The 16,005-nt window shown below is 39.6% G+C and overlaps 1 protein-coding gene across 1 annotated transcript in view; it reads right to left on the bottom strand.

Annotated features, from left to right (window-relative positions):
* NAF1 (nuclear assembly factor 1 ribonucleoprotein) overlaps window positions 1-16,005 on the bottom strand; it is a gene marked incomplete at both ends in the record, with an annotated part of 46,112 nt that overhangs the window by 21,359 nt on the left and 8,748 nt on the right. The window contains one exon of the mRNA XM_079714536.1: window positions 563-656. Within this exon, the coding sequence (XP_079570662.1) occupies window positions 563-656 (94 nt within the window). The remainder of the gene's footprint in view (window positions 1-562; window positions 657-16,005) is intronic.

Here is a 16,005-nt window from a genome sequence, read left to right as displayed (position 1 = left end):
CAGGGAACGTTTTCCAGGCTGCGGTCAGAGGGAGACGTGATGAGGAAAGAAGGTCAGAGAGAAGCTACATCATGGGCTTTGAGAATGAAGGGAGTGGTCCATGAGCCAAGGAAGGCGGGCAGCCTCTAGATGTTGACAAGGTCAGGAATATGAGGATTCTCCCTCAGAGCCTCCAGAGAGGAACTCAGCCTGATGGACCCCTTGATTTTAGCCAATGGGACCCATATCACACTTTTGGCCCACAGAACTGTAAACTAATAAATGTGTTGTTTTAAGCCACTAAATTTGTAGTAATTTAACAGCAATAGAAAATATACCAAATCAAAGAAATTCTGGAGAAGTATGTCAGTAAAAGCACACTTTAAATTTTTATAAAGACACTGTATTTATGTATTACTTGTATAAGCAAAAACTGAATTTATCTGTTCAAACCTAATGACTGTAAAATGAAGTGTTATTACATCTTTCAGAGAAAATTTACCAGGCATAAAGTCTTTGATTTCATTATTAGTACATGCTTGGATATAAATGATAATTTTTATTAATAAAAATATTTACATACCTAATTGTTCAATAATACTTGAAACCATCCCAAGAGGCTTTAATTCAATACCTTCAGGCAGAACAATAGTGAGTTCTTCAACAGTAGGTAGTTCCTGAAATATAAAAAAGCATTAACCTTCCTCCAGCTTCAACAAGTTAACTTTTAAAAAAAGGACAGTTTCCATGTAGAGTGCTATACCCGTTTCTGAGACATAACATTAAGTACTTGTCATCTCTTGGATGTTGTCCTTTTCAGTGTCTAGCATTTCTCCCCCCTTCAACATCTCCCCACCTAAGTGACTCAAGTGATCTAGTGTCTACAGCCTAACCCATAAGAACACAGGCCTGAAGACCATTCTAGATTTTTCTAATCATAGCTGAACAAGAAACCACCCTCCCCCTACCCCCAAAAACTGCTGTTAAGGAATCCAAGGTAAAGAAAAGAGACAACTCACATAGTAACTCCCAGAGACATTCCATTCGAAGAGAAATATTTCCAGTTTCTCCACACAAGGAGAGTTCTCTGAGCTGCCTTAATGTGGCTGGTTAATTAATTTGACTGTGGTTAAACAGCTGAACAGAGAAACAGCTAACTTTTCTGGGGCTGTGTGAAAGAGATGAATTTCTGGCCTCTTCAAGAAAAAATACAGAATTCCTGGAAACAGAATGTAAGCTTCAGTCCAAAAAGTTGTGAAGGTGTTGCCTGATTATCTTCCCTGTCTAGGTTAAAAACCAATAAAGATTTCTCTTTTCTGACCCAGCTGCTAACTGAATGTCAGCTGCTACAGAAACTAGATATTGAAGTAGAGATGAAGTTGAAGAGAAATCTAAGAATAAAGCAGACCTTAGGTTTTAAAGTAAATAAACAGAGATTTCTATTCTTCATCACAACTGACTCTTCGAAGGAAGTTTTTCCTTAAGAAGGGCTTCAAAGTGCAAAGATCTTATTAATGGCATGTTCGGGTTAGTTTCAGAGACAAAAGGTAACTTTTGCAGAAATGTTGGAAAAGACAGGAAAACCTAAATTATACAGTACATTGCAGATGAGCACACCTTGGGTAATCATTTTCCTCTATGGGAACTCAAATCGAGGTTTTTAACAAAATCACTTAACCAGAGCGAAAGCATAACTTTCTTCGGCGGATGCTACCTTCCGATCAAGGAGTAGTTATGAAAAGCCACATTAAGGATCTCAGTCAACTCAATGCAGAAGACGTACCTCTGTATGGTTAGCCTGGCCTGTGTGGAAGGAAATGATTGTGTTTTATATGTCGGAATTTTCCTGAGTACTTTTAAGGAGAGGACGACCACTTGTCGTTTTATCATAGTAAATATGAAAAGCCTTTTCTTGGCAAAGACCATGGTTTGAAAATGCTCCATGTGTATATGAGAATAGAGAAGGGGGTTCAGTTGTTAGAACAAACTGGTAAATGTGGCATGGAACAGCCTTGTTTAAGAAGTTCTTAGCTAAAGAAACCCCGTACCCTATGAAGTATGAGACTGGAGGACTATAATGCTGGGGGCTGCAGGCAGGAGGCTTTAATGATAGAGGGCAATGGGACAGGCATCTCACAAGGACTCTGGCTCTGGGAGTAGCAGCTCCTACAAGAGGCGAATGGCACCTTCTAATGCTGCAGCACAGTGATGAAATCTGCCCCGCTGCCTCACCACATTATAGTTAAGGTCTAGAGCAAACACTTTTATTCCTTCTGGACTGTGATAAAGCCCGCTGGTTAAATAAAGCCAGGATTGTGTAGGTAGAGGAAAGGAAGAAAAGAGGAAATGCTGTTAGATCTTTTATGAAAACCTCTGAACTGGGTAGGAGGGCAGATTGTATGCCGTTAACACTTAGGACACAAAATCAGCACTATTCTCAAATAAATAAATGCTCTTTGACCACAAAATGGAAGGCTCCTTGTTTTGTGTGTTCTATTAGGAGGAATTTAAGGCCCATGCAACATAATTATGTTTTGGTACAAACCTAAACTCTGGTACTATTTTGATCTTTTTTAACTTTAGAGTACAAAAGTTATACATGTCCCTGTTTTTTTAAAAATAAAACTGAAGTAGTATAGAAGGATACGAAGTAAAAAGCAAAAATTCCCCCACCCTATTCCTTTCAACCTTCCAGTTCCTCTCCAGAGATAGCTGTTAACGGTCTTTCAAATACACTTACTAGACGGACACAAACTTAACATTTAACTTTGATATGTTTCATTTAACTAAAATATCCACATTGTAATATAAGCTATCCTTTTTATCTATTATATCTTCCACATCTTTCTACACCAAAGCATAAGTATCTATTTTATTTAAACACTCTTACAGTGTTCCACTGTATAGATGCCCTATAATTAGTATACCAATCACCTGATACGACATTTATCTGCAGTTTTAATTTTTATCATTACACAAAATGATACCATGAACGTTCTTTAAAACATATCTTTGTATAACTCCTATGATAGATAAATTCTTCTAAGTGGAACTGCTAGATCCAAAGGTATAAACATTTTTAATTTTGATAGATACTGCTAAATTTCTTTTCAAAAAGATTACATCAATTCACACTTCCACGAATGATGTATGAGAGGTTTTCCTACCTCCTTGCCATCACTGAGAAGCAAACTTTAAATCTTTGACCGTCTGATAGGTCTAAAACAGTATCTTGCCTTAATTTGAATTTCTTCATTAATCAGGACGACATGTTTCCTGGCTACCTGAGTGTGTTTATTAATTGCTTGTATACTTTATACACATTTCTTTTGGAAGGTTTATCTTTTTATCAATTTATAAGAAAACTTTGGGTTTTTAAGAACATTTGCTCTTTATCAACTACGTAGCAAATATCCACTCCCTTACCTCTCACCGTGTTTTTTAGCATTTAAGTTGTTTACTAAACTCTGGCATTTGACTACACCAAATACATCAATCTTTTCATTTTTTCGATTTTAAAACTTGTGTCACATTTAGAAAGACCTTCCCTATACTAAAATGACTTAAAATTCACTGATACTTCCATTGCTTCTCTAGTTTCAAATTCTAAAATTGTCTGAACACAAGAAAACATCATGCTGAAATTTATGTCTAGTGATTTTCTTGTGTATTCACTGTATTACCGTATTTTCAAAGAAAATAAGTCCTCCTCCTCCTTTTCAATATTAGTATATTGCATTTTTCACTTTTCAAACGACACTGGTTGGTATGACCACAATACAATTGTGATGATAGTGACCCTGATGTCTGACTATTAGGAATGTTTCAAATGTTAAGCATAATAATGCATTTTGACTGGAGCTTTTTATAAGGTTAAGAAAAGTATTCACCTATTCCTATTTGTGTGTGTGTGGTTTTTTTAAATCAGAAATGACTGTTGAACTTCACCAAATGCCCTTTCATCATCTTTTGATATCATCACCACATAATTTACTGTAAGTTGAGCAGGTCAGACTACAGGGTCTAATGGAGTCCTGATGTCCTGCTCTAAGGACATCTATGAGACATCCAGCATGAGGGAGACAAGGGAAGGTAAACAAAGCCAGAATATCTGTGGTGAGGCAGGGACTCACACCTGTGGTCAAAACACAGTCTGGGAGGCTCCCTTAACTCCTGTTACTACCCTGTTTCAAACCTATGTACTAACAGAACAAAAAGTTTTGCCTACAAATGGGGAGGATCTCTGATCTCATGTAGAACCAAAACTTAGAACACAGACACCCCACTTGTAATTCCAATTCAGCGACCCCAGTACTCTGTAATGTGGGACTGCATGCACAGTTTTCTGAGATTCCTAAAAAAGGCCAATGAAGGCATCAAATTGCTTCTTGATGGTAAAAGACCCTACCTATAAAAGCGATATGCATTAAGTCTCTATACCAAATGCTCTGCAGAACACAAAAGGTATATAAAGAACCAAATATTATACATATAACTTGTTAAGAGAAAAGTGAAATCAGCCTAGTACAATTCCAGGTTGAGATCAAGAAGTAAAACCAGCCTTGTATAATTCCAGGTTAAGAGCCTGTTCTGGAGCCTTTGAAAGTCCAGTTAAGTCAAGCAATATATTTGCTTTGGAAATAGCATTTTGGGGACTGAATCAAGGGAGAAAAGAGATAGTAGTTCCTCTTAAATGAGCATGCTAGCAGAGGAGGAGGACAAAGGGGGAGAAAAAAATCTCCCAAACTCCCTCAACAATTCATCCAAGGGATGTGCTTTCCATGAAGATTTTTGGCAGGTTTGAAGGCAGAACTTTAGAAGGTTCAAAGGGAAAGTTTCTGGACTACAATGTCAGACCATTAATACAAGATCTGATCTTGATATGTAGATGTCACAAGTTACCTTATCTACTAATTTTTTTTTATTAGTTTCTGCTTTATAACAAAGTGAATCAGTCATACATACACATCTGTTCCCACATCCCTTCCCTATTGCGTCTCCCTCCTTCCCACCCTCCCTATCCCACCCCTCCAGGCGGTCACAAAGCACCGAGCTGATCTCCCTGTGCTCTGCGGCTGCTTCCCACTATCTATCTACCTTACGTTTGGTAATGTATATATGTCCATGCCTCTCTTTCGCTTTGCCACAGCTTACCCTTCACCCTCCCCATATCCTCAAGTCCATTCTCAAGTAGGTCTGTGTCTTTATTCCCGTTTTACCCCTAGGTTCTTCATGACATTTTTTTTTTTTAATTCCATATATATGTGTTAGCATACGGTATTTGTCTTTCTCTTTCTGACTTACTTCACTCTGTATGACAGACTCTAGGTCTATCCACCTCATTACAAATAGCTCAGTTTCGTTTCTTTTTATGGCTGAGTAATATTCCATTGTATATATGTGCCACATCTTCTTTATCCATTCATCCGATGACGGGCACTTAGGTTGTTTCCAGCTCCGGGCTATTGTGAATAGAGCTGCAATGAACATTTTGGTACATGTCTCTTTTTGAATTATGGTTTTCTCAGGGTATATGCCTAGTAGTGGGACTGCTGGGTCATATGGTAGTTCTATTTTTAGTTTTTTAAGGAACCTCCATACTGTTCTCCATAGTGGCTGTACCAATTCACATTCCCACCAGCAGTGCAACAGTGTTCCCTTTTCTCCACACCCTCTCCAGCATTTATTGTTTCTAGATTTCTTGATGATGGCCATTCTGACTGGTGTGAGATGATATCTCATTGTAGTTTTGATTTGCATTTCTCTAATGATTAATGATGTTGAGCATTCTTTCATGTGTTTGTTGGCAGTCTGTATATCTTCTCTGGAGAAATGCCTATTTAAGGCTTCTTCTCATTTTTGGATTGGGTTGTTTGTTTTTTTGCTATTGAGCTGCATGAGCTGTTTATAAATTTTGGAGATTAATCCTTTGTCAGTTGCTTCATTTGCAAATATTTTCTCCCATTCTGAGGGTTGTCTTTTGGTCTTGTTTATGGTTTCCTTTGCTGTGCAAAAGCTTTGAAGTTTCATTAGGTCCCATTTGTTTATCTTTGTTTTTAGTTCCATTTCTCTAGGACGTGGGTCCAAAAGGATCTTGCTGTGATTTATGTCATAGAGTGTTCTACCTATGTTTTCCTCTAAGAGTTTGATAGTTTCTGGCCTTACATTTAGGTCTTTAATCCATTTTGAGCTTATTTTTGTGTATGGTGTTAGGGAATGATCTAATCTCATACTTTTACATGTCCCTGTCCAGTTTTCCCAGCACCACTTATTGAAGAGGCTGTCCTTTCTCCACTGTACATTCCTGCCTCCTTTATCAAAGATAAGTTGGCCATATGTGCGTGGGTTTATCTCTGGGCTTTCTATCCTGATCCACTGATCTATCTTTCTGTTTTTATGCCAGTACCACACTGTCTTAATTACTGTAGCTTTGTAGTATAGTCTGAAGTCAGGGAGCCTGATTCCTCCAGCTCCGTTTTTCGTTCTCAAGATTGCTTTGGCTATTCGGGGTCTTTTGTTTTTCCAAACAAATTTTGAAATTTTTTGTTCTAGTTCTGTGAAAAATGCCAGTGGTAGTTTGATAGGGATTGCATTGAATCTGTAGATTGCTTTGGGTAGTAGAGTCATTTTCCCAATATTGATTCTTCCAATCCAGGAGCATGGTATATCTCTCCATCTATTTGTATCCTCTTTAATTTCTTTCATCAGTGTCTTATAATTTTCTGCATACAGGTCTTTTGTCTCCTTAGGTAGGTTTATTCCTAGATATTTTATTCTTTTTGTTGCAATGGTAAATGGGAGTGTTTTCTTGATTTCATTTTCAGATTTTTCATCATTAGTGTACAGGAATGCCAGAGATTTCTGTGCATTAATTTTGTATCCTGCTACTTTACCAAATTCATTGATTAGCTCTAGTAGTTTTTCAGTAGCATCTTTAGGATTCTCTATGTATAGTATCATGTCATCTGTAAACAGTGACAGCTTTACTTCTTCTTTTCCAATTTGGATTCCTTTTATTTCCTTTTCTTCTCTGATTGCTGTGGCTAAAACTTCCAAAACTAGGTTGAATAAGAGTGGTGAGAGTGGGCAGCCTTGTCTTGTTCCTGATCTTAGTGGAAATGGTTTCAGTTTTTCACCATTGAGGACAATGTTGGCTGTGGGTTTGTCATATATGGCCTTTATTATGTTGAGGAAAGTTCCCTCTATGCCTACTTTCTGCAGGGTTTTTATCATAAATGGGTGTTGAATTCTGTCTAAAGCTTTCTCTGCATCTATTGAGATGATCATATGGTTTTTCTCCTTCAACTTGTTAATATGGTGTATCACATTGATTGATTTGCGTATATTGAAGAATCCTTGCATTCCTGGAATAAACCCCACTTGATCATGGTGTATGATCCTTTTAATGTGCTGTTGGATTCTGTTTGCTAGTATTTTGTTGAGGATTTTTGCATCTATGTTCATCAGTGATATTGGCCTGTAGTTTTCTTTCTTTGTGACATCCTTGCCTGGTTTTGGTATCAAGGTGATGGTGGCCTCGTAGAATGAGCTTGGGAGTGTTCCTTCCTCTGATATTGTTTGGAAGAGTTTGAGAAGGATGGGTGTTAGCTCTTCTCTAAATGTTTGATAGAATTCGCCTGTGAAGCCATCTGGTCCTGGGCTTTTGTTTGATGGAAGATTTTTAATCACAGTTTCAATTTCAGTGCTTGTGATTGGTCTATTCATATTTTCTATTTCTTCCTGATTCAGTCTTGGCAGGTTGTGCATTTCTAAGAATTTGTCCATTTCTTCCAGGTTGTCCATTTTATTGGCATAGAGTTGCTTGTAGTAATCTCTCATGATCTTTTGTATTTCTGCAGTGTCAGTTGTTACTTCTCCTTTTTCATTTCTAATTCTATTGATTTGAGTCTTCTCCCTTCTTTTCTTGATGAGTCTGGCTAATGGTTTGTCAATTTTGTTTATCTTCTCAAAGAACCAGCTTTTAGTTTGGTTGATCTTTGCTATTGTTTCCTTCATTTCTTTTTCATTTATTTCTGATCTGATCTTTATGATTTCTTTCCTTCTGCTAACTTTGGGGGTTTTTTGATCTTCTTTCTCTAATTGCTTTAGGTGCAGGGTCAGGTTGTTTACTCGAGTTGTTTCCTGTTTCTTAAGGTGGGATTGTATTGCTATAAACTTCCCCCTTAGAACTGCTTTTGCTGCGTCCCATAGGTTTTGGGTCGTTGTGTCTCCACTGTCATTTGTTTCTAGGTATTTTTTAATTTCCTCTTTGATTTCTTCAGTGATCACTTCGTTATTGAGTAGTGTATTGTTTAGCCTCCATGTGTTTGTATTTTTTACAGATCTTTTCCTGTAATTGATGTCTAGTCTCATAGCATTGTGGTCGGAAAAGATACTTGATACAATTTCAATTTTCTTAAATTTACCAAGGCTTGATTTGTGACCCAAGATATGATCTATCCTGGAGAATGTTCCATGAGCACTTGAGAAAAATGTGTATTCTGTTGTTTTTGGATGGAATGTCCTATAAATATCAACTAAGTCCATCTTGTTTAATGTATCATTTAAAGCTTGTGTTTCCTTATTTATTTTCATTTTGGATGATCTGTCCATTGGTGAAAGTGGGGTGTTAAAGTCCCCTACTATGATTGTGTTACTGTCGATTTCCCCTTTTATGGCTGTTAGTATTTGCCTTATGTATTGAGGTGCTCCTATGTTGGGTGCATAAATATTTACAATTGTTATATCTTCTTCTTGGATCGATCCCTTTATCGTTATGTAGTGTCCTTCTTTGTCTCTTCTAATAGTCTTTATTTTAAAGTCTATTTTGTCTGATATAGGAATTGCTACTCCAGCTTTCTTTTGATTTCCATTTGCATGGAATATCTTTTTCCATCCCCTAACTTTCAATCTGTATGTGTCTCTAGGTCTGAAGTGGGTCTCTTGTAGACAGCATATATATGGGTCTTGTATTTGTATCCATTCAGCCACTCTGTGTCTTTTGGTGGGAGCATTTAGTCCATTTACATTTAAGGTAATTATTGATATGTATGTTTCTATTCCCATTTCCTTAATTGCTTTGGGTTCGTTATTGTAGGTATATTCCTTCTGTTGTGTTTCTTGCCTAGAGAAGGTCCTTTAGCATTTGTTGTAAAGCTGGTTTGGTGGTGCTGAACTCTCTCAGCTTTTGCTTGTCTGTAAACGTTTTAATTTCTCCATCAAATCTGAATGAGATCCTTGCTGGGTAGAGTAATCTTGGTTGCAGGTTTCTCTCCTTCATCACTTTAATTATGTCCTGCCACTCCCTTCTGGCTTGTAGAGTTTCTGCTGAGAGATCAGCTGTTAACCTGATGGGGATTCCCTTGTGTGTTATTTGTTGTTTTTCCCTTGCTGCTTTTAATATGATTTCTTTGTGTTTAATTTTTGACAGTTTGATTAATATGTGTCTTGGCGTATTTCTCCTTGGATTTATTCTGTATGGGACTCTCTGTGCCTCCTGGACTTGATTAACTATTTCCTTTCCCATATTAGGGAAGTTTTCAACTATAATCTCTTCAAATATTTTCTCAGTCCCTTTCTTTTTCTCTTCTTCTTCTGGAACCCCTATAATTCGAATGTTGGTGCGTTTAATGTTGTCCCAGAGGTCTCTGAGACTGTCCTCTATTCTTTTCATTCTTTTTTCTTTATTTTGCTCTGCATCAGTTATTTCCACTATTTTATCTTCCACCTCACTTATCCGTTCTTCTGCCTCAGTTATTCTGCTATTGATCCCATCTAGAGTATTTTTCATTTCATTTATTGTGTTTTTAATCGATGCTTGATTCATCTTTAGTTCTTCTAGGTCCTTGTTAACTGTTTCTTGCATTTTGTCTATCCTATTTCCAAGATTTTGGATCATCTTTACTATCATTATTCTGAATTCTTTTTCAGATAGACTGCCTACTACCTCTTCATTTGTTAGGTCTGGTAGGTTTTTATCTTGCTCCTTCACCTGCTGTGTGTTTTTCTGCTTTCTCATTTTGCTTATGTTACTTTGTTTGGGGTCTCCTTTTTGCAGGCTGCAGATTCGTAGTTCCCGTTGTTTTTGGTATCTGTCCCCCGTGGCTAAGGTTGTTTCAGTAGGTTGTGTAGGCTTCCTGGTGGGGGGGATTAATGCCTGTGTTCTGGTGATTGAGGCTCAATCTTGTCTTTCTGGTGGACAGGTCCACGTCTGGTGGTGTGTTTTGGGGTGCCTGTGGCCTTATTATGTTTTTAGGTAGCCTCTCTGCTAATGGGTGGCGTTGTGTTCCTGCCTTGCTAGTTGCTTGGCATAGGGTGACCAGCACTGTAGCTTGCTGGTCGTTGACTGAAGCTGGGTGCTGGTGTTGAGATGGAGATCCCTGGGAGATTTTCGCTGCTTGATATTATGTGGAGCTGGGAGGTCTCTTGTGGACCCGTGTCCTGAGGTTGGCTCTCCCACTTCAGAGGCACAGCACTGACTCCTGGCTGCAGCACCAAGAGCCTTTCATCCACCCGGCTCAGAATAACAGTGAGAAAAAGTAGAAAGAAAGAATTAGTAGAAGAAAGAAAGAGAGAGGGAAAGAAAGGAAGAGGGGAAGAAAGGAAGGAAGGAAGAAAGAAAGAAAGGAGGGAGGGAGGCAGGAAGGATGGAAAGAAAGAAGGAAAGAAAGGAGGGAGGGAGGGAGGAATGAAAGCAAAAGGAAGAGTGAATGGAAGAAGGGAGGGAGGGAGGAAGGAAAGAAAGAAAGAAAGACAGGAGGGAGGGAGGGAGGAAGGAAAGAAAAAGAAAGTGGAAAGAAGAAGGGTGGGAGGGAGGGAGGGAGGAAAGAAAAAGAAAGAAGGAAAGGAGGAGCGGAGGGAGGGAGGGAGGGAGGAAGGGAAGGTAGGAAAAAAAGAAAGAGCAGGTAAAGTAAAATAGAATAAAGTATGAAATATAGTAGCGTTATTAAAATTAAAAAGTAATTATTGAAAAAAAAAACACGGACCGACAGAACCCTGGGACATATGGTGGAAGCAAAGCTATACAGAGAGAATCTTACACAGAAGATTACACATACACATTCACAAAAAGAGAGCAGGGGGAAAAATCAAAAATCTTGCTCTCCAAGTCCACCTCCTCGATTTGAGATAATTCGTTGTAAAAAGAGGAAAAGGGCGAGAAGTCTGAAACCTTGCTAAGTCCACCTCCTTAATTTGGGATAATTCGTTGTAAAAAGGGGAGAAAGTCTTAAATCTTGTCCTCAAAGTCCACTTCTTCAATTTGGGATGATTCGCTGTCCATTCATACACTCCACAGACGCAGGGCACATCAAATGGACCGTGGAGCTTTAATCCACTGCCTCCGAGGCTGCACAGAGAGATTTCCCTGTCTCTACTCTCACAGCTCCCGGGTCTCAGCCTTGGACCTGGCTCCGCCTCTGCGCATAGGTCGCCGGAGGGCGTCCGTTCTTCCGCTCAGACAGGACGGGTTTAAAGGAGCCGCTGATTCGGGGGCTCTGGCTCACTCAGGCAGAGGGGAGGGAGGGGAATGCCCGCTCCTCGCGCACCAGGCAACAAAAGGGAAAAAAGTCTCTTGCCTCTCCGGTAGCTCCAGACCCTTTCCCCGGACTCCCTCTGGGCTAGCACTAACCCCTTCAGGCTCTCTTCCTGCCGCCAGCCCCAGTCCTCTCCCTGCGCTCCGACTGAAAGCCGATACCCGAGCCTCAGCTCCCAGCCCCACCCGCCCCGGCGGCGAGCAGACAAGCCTCTCGGGCTGGTGTGTGCCTGAGGGCACCGATCCTCTGTGCCAAAATCTCTCCGCTTTGCCCTCCGCACCCCTGTTGCTGTGCTCTCCTCCGCTACTCCGAAGCTTTCCCCCTCCGCCACCTGCAGTCTCCGCTCGCGAAGGGGCTTGTAGTGTGTAGAAACCTTCCCTCCTTCACGGCTCCCTCCCACTGGTGCAGGTCCCGTCCATATCCTATTGTCTCTGTTTATTCTTTTTTTCTTTTGCCCTACCCAGGTATGTGGGGAGTTTCTTGCCTTTTGGGGGGTCTGAGGTCTTCTGTCAGCGTTCAGTAGGTGTTCTGTTGGAGTTGTTCCACGTGTAGATGAATTTCTGATGTATCTGTGGGGAGGAAGGTGATCTCCGCGTCTTACTCTTCCGCCATCTTCCTCCGGTCCCCTCTACTAATTTAAAGAACTACTAATCTAAAGAACTACACCACCACCAAGCCTAGTCACTCTTCATCAAAACATCCTGTGGCTTTGCTCTCTTGTAAATACATTCCTGTCTAACATACTATTTGTTTACCTGCTTAAAGTCTTTCCCTAACTAGAAAATAAATCCATCAACAACTAGGTACCAGGTCTGCCTTGCTTGTTGCTATGGTAGGAACAATGACCAGCATACAGTAGGTGCTCAGTGTAAATTTATTAAATGAATTGGCTTAGCTCATCAGTCCAAGCTAAAAAAAATCTCAGAAGAGGTCGCAGACTTTTTCAGTCAGAGCAGAAATTAGATAATGAAAATACAATTCTTAAAGTTCAAAAGAGAATCCTCAAGGAATGAAAAGGACCTCAACCCGACCTTCTCAAAAACAAAGTAAAAAAGGCAGGCTTCCAATTAAGCTTCACTGCCCAGGACTGATGCACAGATACCTCAGCTTTGCAGTGGCAAACATTACTACAGCCATTAGATTAACACCTGGCCCCCTGATAACACAGAAGCTGCCCTGGTAAGATAATGAATGAATCTGCTCTGTCTCATAATCTCCTTCAAACAAAAATCAAGCACTTTGCTTTTCCACGAGTGGAGAGAGGATGTGTATGTGTGACAGAAACGAGGAGAAACACAGACACACTCCAATAACCAAAACAAAGGGGCCAGAACACATATTAAAGTACACTACTGCCTTGACAGTACAGAGGATATAAAGAATCAGAAATAAGAGGCGTAACGATACACTAAAAAACTGAAGGAAGAGCTGATGAGGGAAATCTGGACCCTTCATCATATAAACAAAATCAAGTGCAATGAAAACAAAAGACTAGAAGGCTGTTTACAGCCGGTTAGGAAGATTAAAATATGAGCCTAGTTTACCTACAACCCCCATGGAAAGATTAATGAGTGAGTAGAAAAGACTCCTTCTATTCTGCTTATCCAATACAAGACACTAATTACATCTGATTATTTAAATTTAATTAATTAAAATTAAATAAAATTTACACTGCAGTCTTCAGTCATACTGGCCACATGCAAGTGCTCTGTAGCCATGGTATGAAGACAGGGTCACTATAGGACATTTCCATCGCTGCAGGAAGATCTACTGGACAGCACTGCTTTACACTCTCACACAATCAAAGAGCCCTCCAGGGGCTTCCCTGGTGGTGCAGTGGTTGAGAGTCCGCCTGCCGATGCAGGGGACACGGGTTCGTGCCCCGGTCTGGGAAGATCCCACATGCCGCGGAGCGGCTGGGCCCGTGAGCCATGGCCGCTGAGCCTCTGCGTCCGGAGCCTGTGCTCCGCAACGGGAGAGGCCACAACAGTGAGAGGCCTGCGTACCGCTTAAAAAAATAAAAAAATAATTTAAAAAAAAGCCCTCCATTACTAAATATATATGCAGGTAAAGGAGGACCAATCTATTTTTGGCCATTAGTACAAGTGTAATTTTAAGACCATACTATTAACATCACACACCACATTAGGTCTTCATGCAAACCTGAATACTCCACTGGCAGGAAGGAAGGTGTGTGATAAATCCCTGTTGTCATCAGTGTTATTTGTTATTTTCCAAAATTAAAAACAAACTAACAACCTGTTTTGGATGTACAGTATCTGCAACTAGATATAAATATCTATGCACTCATTTAAACAAAATTAATATTATCTTTATTGATCCAAAATCAAAGAAAAGTAAAAACAGTTTTTATGGACATATTTATTCAAAATGTCTACATGTAATGACAAATGTAACAACAAAGCATAGACAAGGAAAGGAAGAAAAGTATTTTACTCACATCATCAGGCAAAGAAAAAAGTCACAGCATTTGACAAATGAACTCCTGAAATTGAACATACGAAAGAAATCCAGTCCTCTACTCTGACACACTCTACACCTCCAAGTCAAAGGTTTTACTAAAAGGCAATGTAGGGTTTCTTACAGTAATGTAGGAAAGCGTAAATCAGATGACAGAATCAGCCTTTACCATGACAAATTATCCTATATTATTCAGAAACCAAATAATCAGGAAGTTCAAATGATCAAATTCCAATGCTGTTAAGCAGGTCTCCACAATAGTAACTAAAAACAGAGCTGACTGGAATCCACCTGACGCTAGTTGTGAATCTGCTCCTCTCCACTCACTACTTCAGGCTTCTTACCTATAAATAGTGAGAAACTAAGCAAAAAAAGTTCTGAATAATTCATACAAGTGATTAACAATACAATTTTAAAAAATGTTTAACAGCATGCAATCAAAAAGACAGAATACTAATACAGAAATTACATACCAGACTTGAACAAAGTTACTCTGATTCTGGAGAACAGATGCTCACAGCTATGGCATTAAAGAAATGTAAGGTCCTAGCCACACTTCTCAAGCAGGCGTGAAAGATCAACCATTGTCTATCAGAAGAATATGATTATATTCTGATTCTCGGACATCTTTATGGCCTACATGGTTGCTCAGTTAAACAAAATATTCAAATGAGAAGCACTGAACATTAAAAATCCACCCTAATAAAAATTAAACTGTAGACACACCAGTCAAAAAACGGTGCCTAAAACTTCCAGCACAAAAACGGAAGGAGCTAATGGGTCAAAAATGGCCCTCCGGGGCTTCCCTCGTGGTGCAGTGGTTGAGAATCTGCCTGCTAATGCAGGGGACACGGGTTCGAGCCCTGGTCTGGGAAGATCCCACATGCCGTGGAGCAACTAGGCCCGTGAGCCACAACTACTGAGCCTGCGCGTCTGGAGCCTGTGCTCCGCAACAAGAGAGGCCGCGATAGTGAGAGGCCCGCGCACCGCGATGAAGAGTGGCCCCCGCTTGCCACAACTAGAGAAAGCCCTCGCACAGAAACGAAGACCCAACACAGCAAAATAAATAAATTAATAAAAAATGGCCCTCCGAGAAGACAGTCATACCTTACAATGGTCTTGACTTCCCTAGCTCTATGAAGACATCATTGGGGTAGGGGGAAAAAAATCAGTAACTTATGATCTTTTGAGGTAAAATTACCTAAAGAACCTTGATTTTGGTTTTCACTCACAAATACAGAAAAAGGGTAGCAGACAGTGGGAAAGGAATCAAACATTCCAAATGGCAACAAATCCTTTCGGTGCCAGTTTGGGGAGAACTTTAAAAAGTGAGGAAAGTGGAATGAAGTTATCTGACCACTTTCTCATGTTACCCAAGAAGAGAGGACATGCATGTGGAGGCCAATTACCTGATGCTATTAGGTGAGCCTTCCCTTTTCAGATATGGTTGGAAAGTAGGATCCAATCTCTGGAGTACTGAGAGCCATGATTGTAAACTTTTTTTTCCTATAACTGGTAAAACATATTGGAAAAAAGAATGGATTAGGTCTCTACACTGTGAGTCAACTAGGACCTCATATAACATTTCGTCGGATTCATCAACTTCTCCACAGAAAGTACTTTTACAACATTCCATGGAACTCAGCTATTCCTTTAGCCATCACCAACTAGCATTAACTTACCCTCATCAATTACCCTATCATACATGACACTAGATTCACATTAGCCCATTAAATATTTTCATCTAAAAGTTGAAAGTGAACACTTCTTTGAAATGTCTTTATATTCTCCTTTTTTTTAGTAAACTACAATGTTCTCATCCCATCTTTCTCTAAAATTACTGTCACAAAAACAAAGCTCATAAGAATACTCTCGAAAGTTAACTGGCATAAATATAAAAGTAAAATAAAATCATAATCCACCTCCATAAGAAAAAACCTTCAATGATGAATATAACCCTAAGCATTATCTTTTATGTTAACTGAGGAGTCCATACCTCACGGAATCTAAG

This window comes from Hyperoodon ampullatus, assembly GCF_949752795.1.
Source record: "Hyperoodon ampullatus genome assembly, chromosome: 1".
NCBI classification, from domain to species: Eukaryota; Metazoa; Chordata; class Mammalia; order Artiodactyla; family Ziphiidae; genus Hyperoodon; species Hyperoodon ampullatus.
Note: the sequence above shows the minus strand (reverse complement) of the source record. Positions and strands in the feature narration are given on the sequence as shown.